Raw genomic sequence first — 17,475 nt, forward strand, 5'->3', positions numbered from 1 at the left:
TTAACTCTTGGTATGATGTTCTTTTTTCTGAAATGCTGTGTTACATTTACCCCAGATATAAAGAGACACACACCTTCAAAAAAGTTCAACTTTTATCTCGTTAGTCTATATTCTCCCAAAAGTCTCGGCAATCATTCAGATTTTTTTTGTGTGTGCAAAAGTAAGACAAGTCTTTAATTTCTTTTTGGTCAGCAATTATTTCACCTTGGAGCTCTGCCATGGATGCCATTTTTTTCCAGTCACCTCTATATTGTTGAGCCATGAACTGACCTGAACTGAAGCAAGGGAGGTCTGCAGTTCTATAACTGTAGTCCTGGGTTCCTTTGAGACCTCCTGGATGAGTCGTCACTCTGCTTTTGGGGTCATTTTTGTAGGCCGAATTCTCCTGGGAAGGTACTGTTCCATGTTTTCTACATTTGAGGATAATGGCTCTCACCTTGGTTCGCTGGAATCCTAATGCTTTAGAGATGGTGCTGTAACCCTCTCCAGACTGATAGATGTCAATTACTTCTCATCTGTTCTTTAATTTCTTTGAATCATGGCATTTTGTTGCAACGTTTTGAGATCTTCTGGCTGAATTAATTTTGCCCGACAGGTTCTATTTAAGTGATTTCTTGATTTAACAGGTCTAGACAAAATCAGGGGTTGTTTGGCTTTTGGGTGAAACTTCAGGATGAACCTAAAATGTCCTATAACCTTTAGATTTATTACATTTTATGTACTTTTTGCACACCTTTCTCTTCTCTAACAAGTAGCTCAATGTTTTAATTCATCAAAGCGAAATATCCGTAACCTTTTGTGAGTAGTGTATGTACTACTTGGCCCATCATGTCTCAAAAGTGTTCTCTGTCAATTGACTGTCTGTTGTCATACTAGAGCGGCTCCAACTACCGGAGACAAATTCCTTGTGTGTTTTTTTTAAATACTTGGCAAATAAAGATGATTCTGATTCTGATTCTGGTGTTGCATAATTGCCCCATGCATTTGATAATCATAATTTTTAGATCATATAACTAGTTTTGGAGAGACCACATAAAATTGCATAGAGGGCCCGTGGGTCTTAAGTTTGACACCTCTGATCCATGATCTTGGATATTTCCAACTAATTTGTTTTATTAATGAGATCTGATGCTAGATAGCATGTTGCTAACCCATGCAGGCGTGGACAAGGCAGCCTACCTGATGGGCATCAGCTCCGCTGACCTGCTCAAAGGCCTCCTGAATCCTCGAGTCAAAGTGGGCAATGAATCCATTGTGAAAGGACAGGCAGTGGAGCAGGTAACTTCCTTCAGTTGCTGTGAGTGCATGCAGACACGTCCTGCATGTGACCTGATGGCTGTGTGTAGGTGTATTTTGCGGTGGCAGCTCTTGACAAGGCCACATACGACCGCATGTTCAAGTGGCTGGTGAGCCGCATCAATGTGTCCTTGTACATGGCACTGCCTCGACAGTACTTCATCGGCGTGCTGGACATCGCCGGCTTTGAGATCTTTGAGGTACACATAACATGTGACATATAACGTTGTGTGCCGCTGGAGGTGGCAAGCTCACTCACTTCTTCTGCTTCTTCTGCAGTTGAACAGTTTTGAGCAGCTGTGCATCAACTTCACCAATGAAAAGCTGCAGCAGTACTTCAACTACCACGTTCATCGTGGAGCAGGAAGAGTATAAAACGTAAGGCATTGAGTGGACTTTCATCGACTTTGGTCTTGACCTGCAGGAGTGCATCGACCTCATCGAGAAGGTCTTTTTCCCTGACCACACGTCTTGTTTTTGTCAGTACTTCTGGAACCATCCACCATGTCTCAACATTGTGTCTTAATTTATATTGTGTCCTAATGTTCTGTCTTAACTTAATATCCCGACATTGTTTCCCTATATCTTGTAATGTCATCTCCTGGTATCATGTCCTAACATCATGTCCTAACATGGTGTCCTAACATGTCCTAAAATCCTCTCCTATCTTGTGTCCAATTGTCATGTCCTAACATCATGTCCAAATGACATATCTTAATGTTCTGTTCTAACATTGTGTTAGATTGCATCCAAATGTTGTGTTCTAACACCATGTCCTAATTTTGAGTCTTCACGTCAGGTCTTAAAGTTGTGTTTTACTGTTGTGTTTTAACATCCATCCATCCATTTTCAACACCGCTTATCCTGGTTAGGGTCACGTGGGACTGGAGCCTATCCCAACTGACTTAGGGCGAAAGGCAGACTACACACTTAACTGGTCGCAAGTCAATCGCAGGGCACATATAGACACGGACAACTATTTGCACTCACATTCACACACCGTCACTGAGTGGAAACTGAACCCATGGTGCCCGCACCAAAGTCAGGCGAGTGTACCACTACACCATCAGGGACTTGTCCTAACATCATGTCCTTGCATTTTGTTCTAACTTTTGTCCCATCTTAATGTGTCGTAACTCATGCCGTGTCCTCTAAGATTGTGTTGTCATGTTATAATATTGTTTCCTAATGTTGTGTCCAAACATCATGTCCTAACTCGTGTCCTGTCATTTTACATTAATGTCATTTAGTAACATCTTCTCCTAATGTCAGATCCAAACATCATGTCCTAATGTTGTGTCCTCACATTGTTATTATCATAACATCATGTTCTAACATTGTCCCCTGATATTGTATCCTTACATCACATCATAGCATATTGTTAGCATCATCTTAATGTTGTGTACTAACGCCGTGTCCTAACTCACATCCTGTCCTAATATTGTGTCCTAATTCACGTCATGTTCTAATGTCGTGTCATAACATCATGTTGTGTCCAGTGGTGATTTTTGATATAGTATGTGCAGTATGTGTGATAGTGTTGCGTAGCAGACCGAGGTATTTTGACATAAAAAACAGTACAGTGCCATTTTTTTTAGTATTGGTAGTTTAAACAAAATAAAAAATCATATGTGACCGTGCTCATATGATGTCTTAGACACCAGTACACAAAAAGCCGTCAGTCAGCCAATGACTTCCTGTCTCCCGACAAGTTAGAAAATGCCTTTAAGTATAGAGTGAGGGACTGAGGGTTCTGTGTGTGTGCGTGCGACTGTGTGGGAGCCGGGAGAATGAAACTACTTCAAACTGCCGACTAGCTCCTGCAGACACGTTAACACGTGTTAGGGTTAGCCACCAGGACGTAACCTCAGAGTCCGCAGGTCACGAGGCTATGTGATCAAAATATATATACAGTGGATTCTCCGATACTGTTAGGGAAACTTGGGATTCGATGAACATGAAAGTCAGTGTTACCAGCAGGAGATCCATAACATCAAGAGCATGGGACGACTTAGCGTGGGTGCTTGCTGCCCAGAAGCCAAGGCTGGAGTGCTCCAACCCTGATACAGGCTAGTGTCATTGTCGTAGACCACTCCGGAAATCGGGGAGTTGGAGAAGAATAAAGATCCACCTGAATGCAAAAGAAAAAACACTTACTGAACAAGTGGAACCTAAAGGACCACTTTTTGAGTGTCATGGCTTTGTACACAATGAAAAACAGCACTGGTCGGCCCCTGAGTGGGTACACATGCTGTCAGGATTCAGGTTGCGAGTTAGACCCAGATGCAGAGAGGAGCGGGAGGGTAGTTTGTGAACAAATATTTATTATAGTTGTGGAAGCAAACAAAAAGGGCTCCGAGAACTAGATCTGGGATTAGCAGGGTTCCAAGGAGGACCAGTCTGGCAGGGTATGAGTCCGGGTTGTTGGTGGGCCACAAGAGGTGAGCAAGGGAAGACGGCAGACTGGGGACAAAGAGCAAGAATGGGTTAGAGATAAAATTATGAGGTCTCCGGGAAGCAAAATGTGGACAAAGCGGCTAGGGTGAAAACTCAACATAGAGCGTTGGCGACGAGTCCCACAGCGTTTTAAGAGTAGTCAGGTGTAATTAGGATGATAAGATGCAGCTGCTAGACTCCAACACGTCAAGCCTGCAAAGCACTCATGACACACACACACACACACACACACACACACGCACGCACGTATGCATGCACACACACACACACACACACGCACACACACACACACACACACACGGGCTGGACTCAGGGTGCTGAAACAGCAGCCCTGACAGTACCCCCCGTCCCACGAGCGCCACCAGGCGTACAAGCCAAGCAACCGGGGTGGGCACGATGGAAGTCGTGGATCAACGACTTGCTCAGGATCAGTCATGCAGGGATCCAACTCCCCTCCTTCGGACCATAACCTGTCCAGTCGACCAGGTATTGAAGGCCGCGACCCCGGCGACAAACATCCAGGAGCCTGTTCACGGCCCAAGCAGGATGACCTCCTACCACCAGGGGAGGAGGAGGGGGCGACACAGGACTGGAAGAAACCGGCTTTATCTGTGAAACTTGGAAGGCGGGGTGAACGTGGAGAATAGCAGGGAGTTTAAGGCACACTGCACATGGATTTACCACAGCCACAATCTCATAGGAGCCAATGAAGCGGTGGGACAGTTTTTTGGATTCAACCTTGAGCGATAGATGTTTTGTACTGAGCCCCACTTTTTGACCAACAGTGTAAGCAGGCGTGGGGATGCGGTGACGGTTGGCTTGTACCTGAGACTTGGCAGAGGACCGGAGAAGGGTGACGCGGGCTTGCTTCCAGACCTTGGAGCACCGGCGTATGTGGGCCTGCACCGAATGAACTGCAATCTCATCCTCCTGCGACGGGAACAGTAATGGTGGATGTGGATGATAACCAGAGGATAGGCTAACACCTATACCAAGTGCGATGCAAAACGCTCTCCAAACCTGGGAGGTGAATTGGGGGCCCCTGTCAGAGACTATGTCAGAAGGGATGCCATGTAGGAAGAAAACGTGCTGGACCAACAGGTCAGCAGTCTCTTTGGCAGATGGAAGCTTGGGAAGTGCTAGGAAGTGTGCCACTTTGGAAAACCTGCCCACCACAGTGAGAATGACTGTGTTTCCATTGGACGGGGGAAGCCCAGAAACAAAGTCCAGGGCGATGCGCGACCAAGGGCATCTGGGAATGGGAAGCGGATGAAGTAGACCAGAGTGTGGTTTAGAGGATGTCTTATTTTGAGCACATACCGTGCATGCAGAGATAAAGGCCTGGGTGTTATCTTCCATGGTAGGCCACCAGAAGCGTTGACGGAGGAAGGCCAACGGTCTGCGGATCCCAGGGTGACAGGTAAGTCGTGATGAATGGGCCCACTGTAGCACCCGGGGGCGGACCGTACCAGGGACAAACAAGGAGTTCCGGGGACCTCCACCAGGATCGGCTTGGTCTTCCTGGGCCTCCTTCACCAGGGTTTCTATTTCTAATGTGATTGAGCCCAGAAAGCAACGGGAAGACAAGATGCGATCAGGATCATCCTTGGTACTCTCTGAGGTTAACTCACGGGACATGGCATCAGGCTTGGTATTCTGGGCCCCTCGGCGGTAGGACAAGGTAAATGTGAACCGGTCAAAAAACAACGCCCACCTGGCTTGACGGGAGCTCAGCCTCTTGGCAGAGCAGATGCACTCTAGATCAGCATTTCTGGGCGGGTGGCAATACACACTCCCACCCTAAAAAAAATCATACTTGAATTGGTTTGTATTGACATCATGAAATGTAAGCCATTGGACTGTGTATGGGGAATTGCAACCCCTTATGGACACATGAAGGGTTTCAAGGATTTAAGTCATTAATGTTGAAGTGAGAGGTTATAAGATGGTTATTAGAATCAGGGCCACTATCTGAGTAAATCTGCTATCAAAGCTAATCGAATGATGCCTAATATGTGGACTTTTTGTTCAGCCCATGGGAATCCAGTCCATCATGGAGGAGGAGTGTATGTTCCCCAAGGCCACAGACCTCAGCTTCAAGACCAAACTGTATGACAACCATCTGGGAAAGTCACCAAACTTCCCGCGACCGCGGCTAGACAAGAAGCGCAAATACGAGACGCACTTTGAGGTGGTCCACTACGCCGGAGTGGTACGTCCCCACCGACACTGCATCTATCCCAGTGATGGGAAGCTCTAATAATGCTAAAGCTGAGGTGTTGCGTGCTGGTTCCATACAACATCATAGGCTGGTTGGACAAGAACAGAGACCCTCTCAATGAGACTGTGGTGCTTTTGTACAAGAAGTCCTCCAGCAAACTAATGGCTGGACTGTTTGAGAACTACATCACTTCCGAGACAGGTAGTATGTGCCACAAAGCAAACAATAAAGCACGCAATATTCGCTATATGGACATGTCGCTCATAGTCAATGAATGCAAGAATGAATTAAAGAATGAATGAATCAATCAATCAATGCCCCTAAATGATTTATCGTGCCCCACTCCGATCACTCCCTACAGTGTAAACTTTTCATGCCAAACTAAATGGTTTTCAATCTGTGTAAATCTATTTATTTATGTCACGTAAAGTAAGATAAAGTTAAAAAGAATTAATATGGTAAATGGAGTGGACTTACACAAGCCTCAAAATGTTTTGCTTTTTTCTTTGACGAACAGTTTTGCTCATCATTTCTTCATTTGAGGAGCAACTTTGTAATTTTGAGGAACAATTTTTTTGCTGCTTAGTCACACAGGGACGCAAATCAAATGTTTTATTAAAAAATAAAATGATGACATTATAATAGGGAAGTTGAATTTATAGCTGCAGCTCACGAATATTTTTGCACTCGAGTATCATACTGGAAATTCTGTGGAACAATGGAGTATTTGGATAAACTATATTTTTGCTTGGTTAAAGATCAATTAGGAATACAAAAGACAAAATAAGACTTTTCACTTAATAATGTGTAACTAATTGGTTTCCTTTTTATGTAATCAATAGTTTTTATTTATTCAATTCACATTATGCATAAAAGATAAGGCATGAGTTTTAAAAAAAAAAGAAAAATGTCCTACCAACCGAGCCACAGCCGCCTGTAAACACAAAATAAAAATATGAAACAGTGTTGATCATTTGTACAGTATTTGGTCCGGTCACATCATGTCAAACTACCAGTACATACATCTGAAGTAAGCTGACTGCTGTTAAACTTGCCCACAGTAATGTGCAAGAACACATTCTCCACTCTGAAAAACATGTTTTCAGACCAAAGGTGCACAATACTCCATAAAAGAAAGGCCCAGTTAGTTTAGTTGCCGTTTGACAGGGACTTTATGCACGAGCGAGGGGAAGGACACGATTTGATTTAGTAAAGTGTCAACATTCACCAACTACAACTCTTCTAAAGTTAAGCTTTGTGTTTAATTTATCTTACAGTGCCCACTGTGGCATACCTGTTATTAATGCCTCATGTGTGTGCATGCGTGAGCGCATGCATGTGCGTGTTCCATTTCCCCCCGCATTAATCTATGCCCCCCAGTCAGATGTGCTCTGATGCCAGAATCTGAATCAATCACAGGTTGTACGACAATGAGTTGGTGGAACTTTTCTGTTCTGCTCCTGTGTGGGTGTATCTTATTTTCCTTTTCTGTTCTGCTCCTGTGTGGGTGTCTCTTATTTTCGTGCATACATTCTACATGAGTGTAAAGCGAGGATCTGTTTTGACTCTGGTTTCAGCCTCGGATCCTAAGCATGAGACCAAGCAGAGGAAGAGGAAAGCAGCTTCCTTCCAGACTGTTTCACAGCTTCATAAGGTGAATAAGTAACTTAATCGCATGAGTGACTCATTCAGTAAGTCACATTACCTCACGAATGAGTATTGCATTAGTGAGTCCTACCTCTTTCAGTCACATGATCACATGAGTCAGTCACATGATACATGAGTCTCAGTGATCATAGATTGTGTCTGTGTAGTCATCCAGGTCATGGTAATCTGCAAAAAGGACGCATTGCCGTTTTTGGACTGTGAGGTGCTGGCAGGGAAGGACGTAAACCTCAATATAGAGGTCTACAGAAAATCTACCCACACAAACTAATACTTTCTCTTTAAGTCCCATAACCCACTTGAACACAAGCTAGGGGCTATCACACCCATCAAGGACTGAGCACAGAACATCCCCCACACCAACAACCGAAGAAAGAAGGAGCAGACTCACATCAGGAAGACTCCTACTAACTGTGGGTATTCAAACTGGGCCTTGGTCAAATCTGCCAAGAGAAGAAGAGCCACTACATCAAAGCTGAAAACAGAAACAGGAGGCGGAATGTGGTACTCCCATATGTGGCTGGTTTGTCAGAGAACTCAGAAGGAGTTTCTTCAAACATAACATACGAATGTATTTCAAACCCACTAACACCCTCAGACAAAAGCTGATTCAACCAAAGGACAAAATCAAGTCGAGTTTATTTGTATAGCCCTTGATTACAAGAGTCTCAAAGGGGTTCACAGGCCCCAGTTGTCAAAGATTGACAATATCCCCTGATCTAAATGCCAATCGGGAAAGGAAAAACTCAAAACCTAATTTGGGGGAAAAGTAACCTTGAGAAGGGACCGCTGATGGGAGGGAATCCCCCTTCCAGATTGACCAGGCTGCAATGGATGTCGAGTAGTCAACATTTAGCACATAGTATGATGCTGTACAATGTTAATTAAAATGACCAGTGAGCAGGTTGGATAAAATTAGAAATGAGCTCATCAGAGGGACAGCCAACGTTCAATGTTTTGGAGACAAAGTTAAAGAGAGCAGACTTCGATGGTTTGGACACGTCCAGAGGAGAGAGAGTGAGTATATTTGGAGAAGGATGATGAGGATGGAGCTGCCAGGCAAGAGAATGAGAGGAAGACCAAAGAGAAGGTTGATAGATGTCGTGAGGTAAGACATGAGGGCAGTTGGCGTTAGAGAGGAAGATGCAGGAGATAGGCTTACATGGAAAAGGATGACACGCTGTGGCGACCCCTAACAGGACAAGCCGAAAGGAAAAGAAGAAGAAGAAGAGGAGTCGTGTGTCACAGATGTATCAAGCATAAACCAGCCTTAAGCAGCCGCTGCACAGGCAGCATGGTGCAGCATCAACAGGCAGCTTCTTTGGCATGACAATTACAGACAGAGCTCAGGGGTGGTTACTTGTTAAGCCCTAGGTCTAAAATCGCAAGAGTGAATTGTGAAGTGCACGTAAATCCCATAAAGACAGTGTGGATTAAATTTTTCTGTCATGTGTGTTCCGGGTTTTGTCTTTCCCTCCCTGTTTCACACACACCTGCTCCTGTGAGCATCTTCACCACCTGTGCCTCGTTCACCCTAATTACCTATTGTATTTAACCTCTTGTCTCATTCCCTCTCGTTGCCAGTTCGTTGTACCTTGTCGTCACGTTCCAGCATTCCTTGTCACAGACTCACAGTAAGACTTGACCCTGTTCCGATTATCAACCTTGCCTCTTTGCCTCATGTTTTTGGATACTGTTGCCTATCTTGGATTGCCTGCCTGTGTACCGACCTATGCCCGTCTATTAAACCTCTCTTTTTGGAAACTGTCCATTTGTTTTGGAGTCGTGCATTTTTGGGTCCTATCCTCTGTTCCGTTCATGACATTTTCGTAGCGGAGGCAGACGTTAGTGTTGCTGATCTGTATCTCTGGCACATGTAGTGGATACATCATGGTCTTGTCTCTTTGAATGTGCTTGAAGTGTTATTTACCCAACAGGAGAACCTCAACAAGCTGCTGGCGAACCTCCGGCACACTCAGCCGCACTTTGTCCGCTGCATTATCCCCAATGAGAGCAAGAACCCTGGTGAGTCAGTACCCTAACACCCACAAACCCCACTCGGTTACAGAAGACTGCTTGAACAGCAGCCTTTTTAGACTCTCAACTACAGTACATTTAGCAGCATTTTTAATGCTAAAATGAATATTTAGCCTATTTTTCAACCGTTTGAATTACTTTCGTTATCTATGAAACGTGTTTGGATTCATTGAAATTTATTTTGTATTGTGTTCCTCAGGCGTCATGGATCCATTCCTTGTCCTGCACCAGCTTAGGTGTAACGGGGTCTTGGAGGGCATTCACATCTGCAGGAAGGGGTTCCCAAACCGAATATTGTATGCTGAGTTTAAACAGCGGTAAGCGTCACGGGCGACCTTACATGATTCGTTTGTCTTAGGTAAGCTTTACCGTGTGACCACTCACAATCTCAGCTATCGTATCCTGAACCCCACCGCCATTCCTGAGGCCTCCTTTGTGGACAGCCACAAAGCTGTGGAGAAGCTTCTTGGCTCACTGGACATTGACTACAGCCAATACAAGTTTGGGCAAACCAAAGTATGACAGCAATCTTTTCGGATGAGTCCATGTCAGATGTGTCTTCATCTTCTTCCCACCTGCAGGTGTTCTTCAAGACAGGTCTGCTGGGTCAGCTGGAAGACATGAGGGACACCCGCCTGTCTCAAATCCTGACCACGGTTCAGGCCATGAGCCGAGCGAAACTGATGATGATGGAGAGAGACAAGATGATGCTACAAAGGTCTCCATTCTAACAAATCAAACAGCAATCATTCCATTTGAAAGACAATCACGACAATACATTTCAAATTCAACTTATTGTACAGTGGTCTCGATCTTCCTCTTAAGATACCCTACTACTATAATAATCTTTATTGAACATGTATGTTCAAAACTAATCAAAGTAGGCCTGGAAGACAAAACATGGAAGAAAACAAGCAAACAGAAAAAAAACAATAAACCAAAAGAATGTAGCTGTTCAATAGGAGTAGGAAGAAATAATAAAAACTGTTCTGTTGGCTTCATCAAGCCGTGATCTCCAACTCTCACTGGAGTGTGAAGCAGTTGAGAACTTGTTCCTCAGCTGGAAAAGGGTGGAGTAGCCTCTCCAGGTCGGGGAAAAGATCCTGCCCCAAGTGGAGGACTTCAGGTATCTTGGGTTCTTGTTCACGAGTGAGGGAAGAATGGAACGGGAGATCGACAGGCGGATCGGTGCCGCGTCTGCAGTGATGCTCCGTTGTGGTGAACAAGGAGCTAAGTTGAAATGCGAAGCTCTCAGTTTACCGGGCGAGCTATGTTCCTAACCTCACCTATGGTCACGAGCTGTGGGTCGTGACTGAAAGAACAAGATTCTAGATATAAGTGGCCGAAATGAGTTTTCCTCTGCAGGGTGTCCGGGCTCTGCCTTAGAGATAGGGTGATAAGCTGTCATCTGGGAAGGGCTCAGAGTAGAGCTGCTGCTCCTCCAAATTGAGAGGAGCCTGATGACATGGCTCGGGCATCTGATTAGGATGCTTCCTGGACGCCTCCTTGGTGAGGTGTTCCGGGCAAGTCCCACTGAGAGGAGACCCCGGGGACGCCCCCGGACACGCTGGAGAGAATATGTCTCCGGGCTGGCCTGGTAACACCTTGGGATTCCCCCAGAAGATCTCGATAAAGTGGCTGGAGAGAGGGAAGTGTGGGCTTCCCTACTAAAGTTACTGCCCCTGCAACCAACCTTGGATAAGTGAAATAAAATGGATGAATGGATGTTTTCAGTTCATGATCGTAATCATTCCACAATGTAACTCCTCTAATGGAGAGACAGTCACCATTTTTCTAACTAAATATATTTCCAGAGGTGATATTGACATGAACAGTTCACCAGATGTTGGAAACAAGCCAAGTAACCCATACATACAAAGAAAGTAGAACAAATTAGCTCCGAAATTAAGTTGTGTGTAATAACGTGAAATGACACAGGGAAAAACACGCCAACTGGTATTTATTTAATACTTTGTACAAAAGCCTTTGTTTGCAACGACAGGTTCAAGATGCCTCCTTTATGGAGAAACTAGTCGCATGCATTGCTCTGGTGTGGTTTTGGCCCATTCCTCCTCACAAGCAGTCTTCAAATTTTGAAGGTTCCGTGGGGTTCTTTTACGGACATTGAGTTTCAGTTCTTTCCATAGATTTTTGATTGGATTCAAGTCAGGTGATTGGCTAGGCCATTCTAGCAGCTTTATTTTTTTTATTTGAAACCAATTGAGAGTGTCCTTGGCAGTATGTTTTGTATCACCCTCGAAACCCTCGTTTCATTTTCATCATCCTCGGAGATGGCAGCAAAATGTTGTGAAGAATGTCTCGGTACATTTGCCCATTCATCCTTCCTTCAATAATGTGAAGTTTACTCGTACCATTTGCTGAAAAACAACAACCACACATCATCATGTTCCCACCTCCGAACTTCACTGTTGGTAGGATGTTTTTAGGGTGATGTGCAAGTGCCATTTCTCCTCCAAACGTGGTGTGCATTATGACATCCAAAGAGTTCAAATTTGGTTTCATCAGACCAGACTATATTCTCCCAGTATTTAACTAAAACAAAACTAAATCTAAAACAAAACTAAATCTAAATGTTGTTCAGCAAATTTTAAACGAGCTTTGACATGCTTTTTTTTTTTTTTTCACCCCAATGGGGTCTTGCATGGTGACCGTTCATACAGGCCATGGTGGCGGAGTGCATTGTTTTTTTGTTTGTTTGAGTGCATTGCAGTGTTTTCCTTGTGACAACAGTACCTGCTAATTCCAGGTCTTTTGGAAGCTCTCCACAGGTGGTTCTTGGCTCTTGGACAACTCTTCTGATTATTCTTTGCACTCTGTCAGAAATCTTGCGATGAGCACCTGATTGAGGCAAATCTATGGTGGTCTGATTGGCTTTCCACTTACGTATTATGACATAACTGTGCTCACTGGAACCTTCAGAAGCTTTAATATGCTCCTGTAAACAATCCCATTGAAATGTTTTGCAATAATACGTTTGCGATGGTCTTGAGACAGCTCTTTGCTCTTACCCATCGTGAGATGTGTTTTGACACACACCTTGGCAATGAGACATTTTTTTAGGCCATCAATTAGGACTGAACCAGCTGATATTCATTTGCACTGACAAATCTATCTATCTGATTGCTGTTTGATTATTGATAGATCTTAGGTGTTGTCTTGGCCTTGCATGCCTTTTTGCACCTCCCTTTCTTTATGTGTTCAATACGTTTTTCCCTGTGTCATTTCACATTATTACACACAACTTAATTTCTGATCTTATTTGTTCTACTTTCTTTGAATGGATGGATTACTTGGGTTGTTCCCGACGTGGTGAAATGTCAATAGCAACTTTTGAAATAAATTTAGTGAGAAAAATGGTGATGTGTTAAATACTTATTTCCGCCGCTGTATAACAACAGTCTCTTGTTTTGAACAGCGTCTGAGTACTGTGGCAAAGTAAATTGTTGTGGATTGTGTACACTACCTGTGCTGTTTTGCATTCAACTAGGCCGTAAATTTTAAGTGTATTTAGGTTGATATAAAGTCAATTGGTTGATTCTATGTAACCAGTTCAATTAATAACTCTGATTGCCTTTTTGTAGCTTAAAGATTGATTGAGTCTTGAATTTATACGTCTTGCCCCATATTCCACACAATAAGTTATATATTGCAGTAACAGTGAACGGTAAAGTGTGGATAATGTTATTTTATTTAGTACGTCCTTAGTTTTATGGAAAGGAGCTATGTTTTTTGACATCTTGGATTTCACATTGTCTGTATGATATTCCCAACATAGTTCATCATCTACAATTATTCCTTCAAATTTATTTTCAAACACTCTTTCTTAGTAAAATTCATCATAATTTTTGCCTGTTTATTTATCAGTCTTGTGCCAAAAATGATACTTTGTTTTAGTTAAATTTAATAATTTGTTGTTGTCCAAACAGTTTTTCCCATATATTTAATTCCTTTTCCTCAGTAGTCAGACGTTGTTCCTGACCTGAGAAGAGTTGGGTCATAAGCAAAAGGACACATTTGAATATTTTGGAAACATTTCAGATATCATTAATGGATAGTAAAAATAACTTGGGACCTAGCACAGATCATTGGGGGACTCCATCAGTGATTTTTAATGTATTTGAGTATTCATTATTAAATTGTACATATTGAACCCTGTCATCCAAGTAACCTTTAATCCAATCGTATGCTATAGCTATCTAAAATTTTCATTAATATACTATGATCAATAGTGTCAAATGCTTTTTTTAAAGTCTATAAAAACACCAATATTGTAGTCTCAATAATCAATATTTGTGGACATCCCCTCCACCAACTCCATTACTCCCATCAAGGTGGACCTTTTTGCTCTGAAGCCATAATTGTTTTCACTTAAGAGATTGTATTTGAATATAAATTTGATTTTTGAGAACTGTAGAAGTAGTGATATTGTTCTGGAGTTGGTGAATTGATATCTTTCACTGTTTTTGTAGATTGATATTACTTCACTTATTTTCATTTTACCCCTCTTCTTGAGCCGTCACCTTATCGTGGTGGAGGGGTTTGTGTGTCCCAATGATCCGAGGAGCTAAATTGTCTGGGCTTCACGCCCCTGGTAGGGTCACCCATGGCAAACAGGTCCTAGGTGAGGGACCAGACAAAGCAAGGCTCCAAAACCCCTATGTAGAATACCATCCATCCGTCCATCCATTTTCTAACGCTTATCTGAGGTCGGGTCGCGGGGGCAGTAGCTTTAGCAGGGACGCCCAGACTTCCCTCTCTCCAGCCACTTCATCCAGCTCTTCCGGGGGTGATCCCGAGGCATTCCCAGGCCAGCCGAAGGATGTAGTCTCTCCAGCGTGTCATGGGTCGTCCACGGGGTCTCCTCTCAGTGGGACGTGCCCGGAACAGCTCACCAGGGAGGCGTCCGGGAGCCATCTGAATCAGATGCCCCAGCCACCTCATCTGGCTCTTCTCGATGTGGAGGAGCAGCGGCTCTACTCTGAGATCCTCCCGGATGACCGAGCTTGTATCCAGGATCTGGTTCTTTCAGTCACGACCCACAGCTCGTGACCATAGGTGAGGGTAGGAACGTAGATCGACCGATAAATCGAGAGCTTCGCCTTCCGGCTTAGCTCCTTCTTTACCACAACAGATCGATACAAATCATTCACTGCTGCACCGATCCCCCTGTCGATCTCCCGTTCCATTCTTCCCTTACTCGTGAACAAGACCCCAAGATACTTGAACTCCTCCACCTGGGGCAGGATCTCATCCCCGACCTGGAGAGGGCACGCCACCCTTTTCCGACTGAGGACCATGGTCTCAGATTTGGAGGTGCTGATTCTCATCCCAGCTGTTTCACACTCAGCTGCGAACTGCTCCAGTGAGAGTTGGAGGTCACGGCTTGATGAAGCCAACAGAACCACATCATCTGCAAAAAGCAGAGATGCAATACTGAGGCCACCAAACCGAACCCCTTCTATGCCTCGGCTGCGCATAGAAATTCTGTCCATAAAAGTTATGAACAGAATCGGTGACAAAGGGCAGCCTTGGCGGAGTCCAACCCTCACCGGAAACGAGTCTGACTTACTGCCAGATATGCGGACCAAACTCTGACTCCGGTCGTACAGGGACCGAATAGCCCATATCAAGGGGACTCCGGTCCCATACTCCCGAAGCACCCCCACAGGACAACCCGAGGGACATGGTCGAACACCTTCTCCAAGTCCACAAAACACATGTAGACTGGTTGGGCGAAATCCCATGCATCCTCGAGGACCCTGCTAAGAGTGTAGAGCTGGTCCACCGTTCCACGGCCAGGACGAAAACTACACTGCTCCTCCTGTATCTGAGATTCAACTTCCCGACGGACCCTCCTCTCCAGCACCCCAGAATAGATCTTACCAGGGAGGCTGAGGAGTGTGATCCCCCTGGAGTTGGAACAAACCCTCCGGTCCCCCTTCTTAAAAAAGGGGGGCCACCACCCCAGTCTGCCAATTCAGAGGCACTGTCCCCAATGTCCACGCAATGTTGCAGAGGCGTGTTAACCAGGATAGCCCTACAACATCCAGAGCCTTGAGAAACTCCGGGCGAATCTCATCCACCCCCGGGGCCCTGCCACCGAGAAGCTTTTTAACCGGTGACCTCAACCCAGAGAGAGGAGAGCCCGACTCAGAGAACCCAGACTCTGCTCCCTCATGGGAAGGTGTTTCGGTGGAATTGAGGAGGTCTTCGAAGTATTCTCCCCACCGGCTCACAACGTCCCGAGTCGAGGTCAGCAGCACCCCATCCCCGCTATACACAGTGTTGGTGGTGCACTGCTTCCCCCTCCTGAGACGCCGGATGGTGGACCAGAATTTCCTCGAAGCTATCCGGAAGTCTTTCCCCATGGCCTCACCGAACTCCTCCCATGCCCGAGTTTTTGCTTCAGCGACCACCAAAGCTGCATTCCTCTTGGCCAGCCGGTACCTATCAGCTGCCTCAGGAGTCCCACACGCCAAATAGGCCTAATAGGACTCCTTCTTCAGCTTGACGGCATCCCTCACCGTTGGTGTCCACCAACGGGTTCAGGGATTGCCGCCACGACAGGCACCGACCACCTTACGGCCACAGCTCCGGTTGGCCGCCTCAGCAATGGAGGCGTGGAACATGGTCCACTCGGACTCAATGTACCCCGCCTCCCCCGGAACATGAGCAAAGTTCTGTCGGAGGTGTGAGTTGAAACTCCTTCTGACAGTGGATTCCGCCAGACGTTTCACGTCGGACCAGCATCTTCCCCCACCATCGGAGCCAACTCACCACCAGGTGGTGATCAGTTGATGCCTCCGCCCCTCCCTTCAGCCGAGTGTCCAAGACATGCGGTCGCAAGTCCGATGACACGACCACAAAGTCGATCATCGAACTGCGACCTAGGGTGTCCTGGTGCCAAGTGCACGTGTGGACACCCTTATGCTTGAACATGGTGTTCGTTATGGACAAGCAGTGATGAGCACAGAAGTCCAAAAACCGAACACCGCTCGGGTTCTGATCGGGGGGGGGGCGTTCCTCCCAATCATGCCATTCCAGGTCTCACTGTCCTGAAGGACAGGTGGTGAGCCCATGGGAAGGGGGACCCAGGTAACCCTTTCGGGCTGTGCCCGGCCGGGCCCCATGGGCGCAGGCCCGGCCTGGCTCCAGAGGGGAGCCCCGGTGACCCGCATCCGGGCAAGGGAAACCTGAGTCCATAAATTGTCTTTTTCATAAGGGGTCTTTGAACCATGCTTTGTCTGGTCCCTCACCTAGGACCTGTTTGCCATGGGTGACCCTACCAAGGGCGTGAAGCACGAGACAACTTAGCTCCTAGGATCATTGGGACACACAAACCCCTCCACCACGATAAGCTGACGGCTCAAGGAGGGGTATGTAGAATACATTAAATTAATTGAGGTTTTCCTTCCCCGGACACGGGTCACCGGGGCCCCCCTCTGGAGCCAGGCCTTGAGGTGGGGCTCTAAGGCAAGCGCCTGGTGGCCGGGCCTGCAGCCATGGGGCCTGGCCGGGCACAGCCCGAAAGGGTAACGCGGGTCCCCCTTCCCATGAGCTCACCACCTGTGGGAGGGGCCATAGGGGTCGGGTGCAGTGTGCGCTGGGCGGTGGCTGAAGGCGGAGACCGTGGCGATCCGATCCCCGGCTACAGAAACTGCCTCTAGGGACGTGGAATGTCACCTCTTTGGCAGGGAAGGAACCCGAGCTGGTGTGTGAGGTCGAGAAGTTCAGACTAGATATAGTCGGGCTCGCCTCCACACACGGCTTGGGCTCTG

General features: G+C 45.9%; 1 protein-coding gene across 1 annotated transcript in view; it reads left to right on the top strand.

Moving 5' to 3' along the window:
- The first annotated feature begins 1,140 nt into the window (after nucleotides 1-1,140).
- Nucleotides 1,141-17,475, top strand: part of LOC133414166 (myosin-7-like) — a 47,679-nt gene continuing 31,344 nt past the window's right edge. Inside the window, 11 exon segments of the mRNA XM_061699338.1 lie at nucleotides 1,141-1,278; nucleotides 1,347-1,496; nucleotides 1,576-1,637; nucleotides 1,639-1,744; nucleotides 5,786-5,965; nucleotides 6,025-6,175; nucleotides 7,552-7,628; nucleotides 9,577-9,664; nucleotides 9,876-9,993; nucleotides 10,069-10,192; nucleotides 10,258-10,394. Of these exon segments, the coding sequence (XP_061555322.1) occupies nucleotides 1,141-1,278; nucleotides 1,347-1,496; nucleotides 1,576-1,637; nucleotides 1,639-1,744; nucleotides 5,786-5,965; nucleotides 6,025-6,175; nucleotides 7,552-7,628; nucleotides 9,577-9,664; nucleotides 9,876-9,993; nucleotides 10,069-10,192; nucleotides 10,258-10,394 (1,331 nt within the window).

This window comes from Phycodurus eques, chromosome 1, assembly GCF_024500275.1.
Source record: "Phycodurus eques isolate BA_2022a chromosome 1, UOR_Pequ_1.1, whole genome shotgun sequence".
In the NCBI taxonomy this organism is placed as follows: domain Eukaryota; kingdom Metazoa; phylum Chordata; class Actinopteri; order Syngnathiformes; family Syngnathidae; genus Phycodurus; species Phycodurus eques.